At 39.9% G+C, this 7,160-nt stretch overlaps 1 protein-coding gene across 1 annotated transcript; it reads right to left on the bottom strand.

Annotated features, from left to right (window-relative positions):
- Positions 1-471: 471 nt before the first annotated feature.
- Positions 472-6,690, bottom strand: oxtrl (oxytocin receptor like). Its single transcript, XM_041034874.1, has 3 exons — positions 6,605-6,690; positions 5,403-6,497; positions 472-1,776 (listed from the first exon to the last, which is right to left on the bottom strand). The coding sequence occupies exons 2-3, from the start codon at positions 6,325-6,327 to the stop codon at positions 1,514-1,516; spliced, it is 1,188 nt and encodes a 395-aa protein (XP_040890808.1). The 5' UTR covers positions 6,328-6,497; positions 6,605-6,690; the 3' UTR covers positions 472-1,513.
- Positions 6,691-7,160: the final 470 nt, after the last annotated feature.

Raw genomic sequence — 7,160 nt, 5'->3', positions numbered from 1 at the left:
ACTGTGTGAGGATTTGGCAAATTGGCGCCTCCTGCAGGTGCTCTTGTTTGCTGAGAAGGTACCATGCTCAGAAGCTGTGTGAGGAGGGGAAAGAAGAGGGGAGTGCAGTTCACCTCTGGGTCTCTCCCAAATGGAATGGACAAGGGAGGTCCACTGTATAGAGCAATACTCTAATGGAATTAGCTAAAGTCACCTCGACTTTCTTCCAAATAACGCACATTCATATTATAAATACAGGCCTATAATTCCTGCACTGTTTTGTTTTTCTGATAATCCTGCTCTCAGGATTGCACTTACTCTGCCAGTCACTGTGGCTCAAGCAGAGAGGAGCTTTTCAACGCTAAAGTTGATCAAGTCGTACCTGAGGTCAACCATGTCTCAGGAACGCCCAGGGAGCATAAAAATAGGAGACTAGTTGTTGGAATAATCAGTATGGCCACAAGAGGGAACCATTACTCTAGTTTGAGCCCAACTAGTTTTATTGTGCCTACAACCTGAAGTCCATGTACAACAGTTACCCAGAACCTTTAAAAAAAGAGATGGAGTTGATAAAAATGATGATGTGTCAATACACACACAAGGAGCAGCGGAAACTATTTACAAAGTTAATTTCATGTTACATTATAAAGGATAAACACTGTTTGATCCCGTGGTTCAAGAAAGTCTGTGGAAAACACTGAAACCAATCTCCTTGATGTAAAACACATCCTTATGGACTTTGCTTTGTTGGTGGATTTGTTGATGGATGGATTGCTGTGTTGTAACAATGGAGATATTTGCACTAACCAAAACTTTAAGTTTGAATATTATCTTAATAACCTTAATGTTATTCATGCATGTCGAGGATAAAATGCTTGTACACAAAGTAATCAATCAAACAATCATTCAACAATCATCACAGTAACTGAATAAGTGCTGATTTGCACAGAGCAACATCTGAAATTGCATTTACACATTTTCTTTGCCTTCCAATAGAGAATTTCCTTGTACAATATCAATGTAATTGTCTTTTAAGGTCAAGTCAGGACAACTGCTGTTGGAACAAGAATTTAAGTTTCAAAACTGAACGAAGTATACAAACAACTTGCTTGTGGTTGCTTATACAGAAAACCCAAGGATAAATCTTGAAATACTGAAGTCCACAATATAAGAGAAATATTATAAACAAGACTTTGATGCAAAGAGAATGCAAAAGGAAAGCAATGTTTTGGGAAAGCCAAGGGCACACATCCTTAGAGATTTAGACTGGTGCCAGATGCAGCTGATGCAGAAGTCTTTTCATCACATTTTGGACACAATGACATTTTGTTCTCTCTGTTATCACAGGGTGCAGGGTGTTGTCTGGAATGAAGGCTTACATAGTCTATTTACCTCAGGTTAAAACATCTGAAAACAAACTTGATGCTATAGACACTGCAGTGCCGCTGCAGATAATTAAATGACTGAAAGTAAGAATTGCATGATTGCCAGATTACTTGACTACAGGAAACTTGGAGAGCTTTCAGCTGGCTTTTCAATGCCCTGGCCCCCCTGTGCTGGACGTGTGTGTGAGGCTCCGCTGGCTGTTGGTGTTCTTGATGACGTAAGTGGAGGAGGTGCTCTTGTGCCTGCTCTGTCGATCACAGCTGCAGGAAGAGTCTGTAAGGTACTGTCTGCAGCAGCAGAAGAAGCAATGCGTCAGGTCATGGAAGAGGTGACCAGCAAAAAACATGTAGATCCAGGGGTTGCAACAGCTGTTGAGACTGGCCAACAACATGGCGATGATGAAGGCCATGTCTAGGGAGACAAACAGAGACATCAATTATTGGTATCAACTATTGTCAAAAACGTATCAGTGAACCCCACGCCATTACACTAGGCAACATGATCCTTCACTGAGATGTACATGGGCACTGTTGTTTTTTTTTTTTTTGTTTGTTTGTTTTTTGTTTCGTTTGTTTGTTTTTTTGATCACACAAATTCTGTCCTGCTGCTGGAAACACTCGCTCACCAAATCACCAAATCCTCAGAGGAAAACAGTCTCAAATATGCAGTTTTCCCTGTTTGAGTAACATTTGTTTAAAACCTTTTTTTTTTATTTTACTTTTTTTACTCACAATTATATAATATAGCCCATCTTATCCTTTTAAAAAAGCGCTGTGTAACCTGCAACATGTCAAGAGCGTACCCTGCCTCTCATCCAATTTCTGCTGGAATTGGCTCCAACCCCAGCAACGCTGAATAGAATAAGCAGTTTAGAAAGGGAGTGTATTGGTGGGTCTCAAAGAATCCACTAAAGTAGTAATTTTTCTCCATTCCGGTAAGATGTAATCACCTGGTGGGCTGAGGTCCAAATGTTGTGCTTTTGTTTGTGTATGTGTGTGTGTGTATGTATGTTGTGTTTATGGTCTTCAAAACTGCACTTTTAAGTGTTTTTAGCCATTGCTAACTGCACAGCTCAGTAATGTCAGTCTGCTGGTTGGTCCGCCACTTTGGTTCAGACAGATATACATCAACAAATACTGAATGGTAACCATGAAATTCAGACATTTGTGATTGCCAGACAATTTATCCTATTCATTTTAATCATCATTAATTTAAATGATGAGATTTAATTTCTCTAACACCATCATCAAATTGACACTTTTGGTTTTGACTGAAACTTGTCAACTATTGGATGGGTTGCCATGAAATTTGGTCTAGATATTCATGGTCCCAGAGGATGAGATGTAACAACTGTGATCCCCTAACTTTTCACCACCATCACCACCATCAAAATTTCAGCTCGTCCACTACTTTGGTGGTTTATGGCAAAATACCTGCAGTAATAGGAACATTCCCATCAGCCTTAGCTGTACTTTGTGCTTAGTTTTTAATTAATTGGCACACATTAGCATGCTGACAAGCTAAGCTGCTAGCTTGGCTGTAGTCTTGTTAAGAATGTGTTCATTCTCATTGCAACTGTTTTGATGTGAATAAGAGATGTTTAAAAGCTGATACAGCGCACATGGTCTGTTGTGTTAATTAATACTACATTTCTTTAAGTTAACTTAAAGGTAAGATGTCATAATTAACACTCCGGGACAGGTTTGTACCATTTTATTTGATATAAATTAGTCCCTGTTGGAGGCAGCTGTTCAAGGCAGCCATTATTTTGCACATCATTTATAATAGGGAAATATATGAGCTGACATGCTGAAGCATTTCAGACAATCCCAGAAACATTTTGGATTATAAAAAAATGTGGGAGGTTGATGGATGCCGCACAAATAGGATTTTACTTTGCTTGACACAAATATGATAAATGGCTTCAATTAGACAAGGCTGTCCTGAGTGGAAATATATACCTTCTTTTCTCATTAATTCAGTTGATTAAATTTCCAATTGTTGGTGCCTCACTGCACATTGAAGCTCGCCATTTGAACAGTGGAAAGTGGAAGACTTCCAAGGTTTGTTTTTTTTTCCCAATCCTTAATGGGGTGAGGGAGATTTAGTGTGTGTTGTCTTCTTCTCTCCTCAAGTCAAAATGCTGACCTGTTCTGTTCATGGTGTTCTGACTCCCTCTGGCCTTTTACTTTATTGTGGGAGGTGTGCTGTGCGCAGTGTCAAACAAATGGCCCGTCAAAGTTATGAGACTTGTTCAACAGATAAGTCAAACACCCTGTCCAGAGCTCAGGGATTATTTGGTGCGGAAAGTCTTGGCCATGGGGAACACAGTCCTCTTAAGGCAAAATACCACAAAATAAAATCTTTCAGACCTTTTCTTTTTAACCCTGGTACACTTTATTTTACACTTACCACATTCTTGTGCTGCCAGAAATGAAAGAAAAACATTAATCTTGGCGCCTTTTCTGTCTGAGATTGAAATTAGAAATATGGAAAGGAAGCTGAAGCCGATGTTGAAAATCAAAAGGAGGATTTTGATTATCATGCCATCACTTATTTTACTGAGAGCACACACTATATCACAGATAATTCTGAGAATAAAAGGTTAAATAAACACTGCACAAATGCACAAAGTCAGATTCTGCCTCATTATCAGTGGATCATCAGGTTGTACAATGTGATGATTTGACTGAAGTTGAGGACCAAGAGCTCAAGGTTCTCACTTTGACAGAACTATTCCGGGAACCTACACAGTCTTAAACTGAGTGGCATTCCATCAAAGAGAATGCAAGGCAGTAAAGACGAACAGAGAGTCGGTGAAATCTGAAATATCTCTACTTTCAAACTAATGTTTGGACAGATACTTTTCTTTGAGAAGTTGTCTTTGATATCATAGAGTCATTAAGATCAATTGCATCCATAACTGCTGATTTACATTAAATATACCAGTCTACCTTTCATCAGACTGCTTCAAATCCTAAAAATATATTGAAACATTTCAAACTGATAGCATCTGTCCTTCTCTCCTCTCTTCTTCTTTCTCAGATGCCCACATGCAAACCGCTTATATATAGATTATATAATCTTCAGATTTAGTGATTTTGAATTTTTCAGATAAACTGAAAGGTTCTATATCCCTTTATCAGCTGAGACAATTATCCTACTTCTTAAGCTGAATACACCAATAAAAATTCTCTGGATGATCTGAAAAAAAAAATGCATTGTCAATGCAAAGCAAAATGCAAAGCTGAACAAAGAGTTCACCATTTCATAGTTTAGTATGCTAAATGGTGATATGAACTACAGTGGTGATGGAGTCTATCCATCTAAACTACATTGGGGCCCCAATTACTACACTCTGAGGTCTGTTGAGTATATACATTCTTGGCTTTAATGTGTTTAGTTTACTCATTTTGTGCTGAACTTCTTGAAAGAGGACAAAAACAGGAAGACAATTAACTTGGCTACCTCTGACCAATTTAAGATTTGGGTTATCTAACTCTCTAAATGTTCTGAATGAACACCCATGCTGCCCTTGTGCCCTTTAATAACAAACTCAAAAGATATGAGGGTTAAATCTGAATAAACTGTGCAGTTAAATGGAAATTATATAAACCACCACTGGGAACAGAGAGAGAAACCCTTTGATGTCCTGGTACATTTACTCTCCCAGTGGCTCTGGGGATTTTCTCTGAACTGATAACTACTGTAAATGACACTCCCATTCATCTGTGTTCACCCTGGGGAAGTCTGAAGTTAAATTGTGTTGTCTTGGAAGTAAAGTGGATTGCCTATGCATTCCCACATATACTGTGGACAACAAATACACCAATATAAACCTTGGGCAAAAGAGGGCTTATATCTTCACAAAACAATAAATATTCTTATTAATCAAGAATGTCTTTAAACAAAGTGAATCAAAGCTCTTGTTGCATGCTCGTGAATGCAACAAGAGCTTTACATCAGGATTATAAAATCAAACTGCATCTTCTATGAACTGGTAAAGAAAAAAAATAGAACCCTGGGTGTGACTTTACCTTCTCTTGGTGCAGCAGGATCCCATGCAGACCACATCTGGACAAAGAAGAAGGGAGTCCAGCATACAATGTAGGCAAGGACCACTACAAATGTCATTTTCACTGTGCGGATCTTTGCTTTCGAAATGAGCCTCACGCTGCTCACACGAGTAAGCGGATGAGCGCCTTTGGAGGCCCGTGGAGTGAGAGCCAGGAAGTGCTCCCTTCTGGTTTTTAAATTGAAATTCTGCCATATTTTATAACATATCAAACCATAGCAAATGCTTAAAATTGCCACTGGAAAAATGTAAATGCTGAAAGTCATCCATGTGATGTATGCTTTGGCACCCCATGGCTGCACAAAGTCCCCCCAGCAGTCATACACACCGTTCCCGACCTCCTTCAGAGAAAATATGTATGCTTGAGGAGTGCTGAATAACAGGCTGAGCATCCAAGAAGCGATCACACAGAAGCGGTCCTTTCTCTTATGCACGGAGCGAAGTGGTTGGCAGATTGCTAAGCACCTGTCGACGGACATCAGGACGAGCATGTAGGTAGATGCAAACATACCCACAACCTGGACGTATTTGACCAACCTGCACAGCAAATCCGGCCCGTAGAAACGAAAAGTGATATCCCAAATGAGTTGAGGCAAGACCTGAAAGACTGCAACGACGAGGTCTGCGATGCTCAGGTGTTTCATGAAGTAATACATCCGTGACTGGCTGTGCTTGGTGGTGTGAATAGCGCACAAGACGCATAGGTTACCGGTCAGAGCGAGCAGCAACACCAGGACCAGGACGGTAACTTCCACTTTGGCCACTTCTTCATTTCGTTTCAAAGGATTCACTGTGTTGTTGCCCAAATGGCTTTCGTTTCCACGGCTTGAGTTGCTCCATGAAACGTTCTGCGTCCAACTTTCCTGATCGCGTAAAAGATCCTCCATTGTGCGTAAAAGCCAGCGGTCACATCACAAACCCAGATTCAGGACTGCTATCCAGTGTATGGTTATATCTGTCATGTGCGATTTTGTGCCAGCTCACTCCGTTAAAGTTGGTTTTGTGAATTGCCTTTTCTTTAAAATTACTGTAGAATCCCAAAATTCTGCGTTTTTGTCTGTAGAGAAACAAAATGTCAACCCTTTCATTTTAATCACTTTAAACTATTGAAAATTATTATGACCACATAAACATATCAAGGAATTTTGTCGAGACGACACTTACCTATAAAACGAATCTTTGCACAGCTATTTTGGGACCTCGGAGCATCGCAGTCCTCATCACTGCGTCCAGTCTGATGTCTGGTTTGCTGAAGCTTTGTAGCCCACCAGTGTCAGTAACCCCCTCCCCTCATCTTATTTTCCTCTGAGGGAAATCGTCTGGGTTGAGTATGAGCAGAACCCCACGTTATTATTCTTTCTTCCTCTCTCTCCCCGTCCCTACATTGACTATAGTTTTTTTTAATTAATTAATTTATTTTTACTTTTAGGAGTACTTTGTAAAATCAAATGCCCCTTAACAACATTTGGGGAATGTTATCTTCTACTGCTCAATTCTGAGTCAGTGCTTTTAGTATCTACATTATAAGAAATCCCTTGTTTGCACCACCACAAAGAAAATTCCTCTCAGCTCCATCGAGCCACACAGTTAACTTGTTTTCAAAAGAAAGCCACCAAATATGGGGAAAAAAAGGGTGCTTTCTGGAGGTGGAACAGTTTACTTTTGGTTGAATATAACCACATCTGAGCCTGTGATGCTGTGCTGTAAACCTCATGCTCAC

The sequence above is a fragment of the Toxotes jaculatrix genome, chromosome 3 (assembly GCF_017976425.1).
Source record: "Toxotes jaculatrix isolate fToxJac2 chromosome 3, fToxJac2.pri, whole genome shotgun sequence".
In the NCBI taxonomy this organism is placed as follows: Eukaryota; Metazoa; Chordata; class Actinopteri; family Toxotidae; genus Toxotes; species Toxotes jaculatrix.
The sequence above is the reverse complement of the archived record's forward strand: the minus strand, read 5'-3'. Positions and strand labels throughout refer to the sequence as shown.

Excerpts from the sequence above, each read along its gene's own strand:
- oxtrl (XM_041034874.1), bottom strand. The coding sequence starts at position 6,327 with ATGGAGGATCTTTTACGCGATCAGGAAAGTTGGACGCAGAACGTTTCA. Across the intron at positions 1,777-5,402 it reads TCCTGCTGCACCAAGAGAAG|ACATGGCCTTCATCATCGCC; the intron begins GTAAAGTCACAC and ends TTGTCTCCCTAG.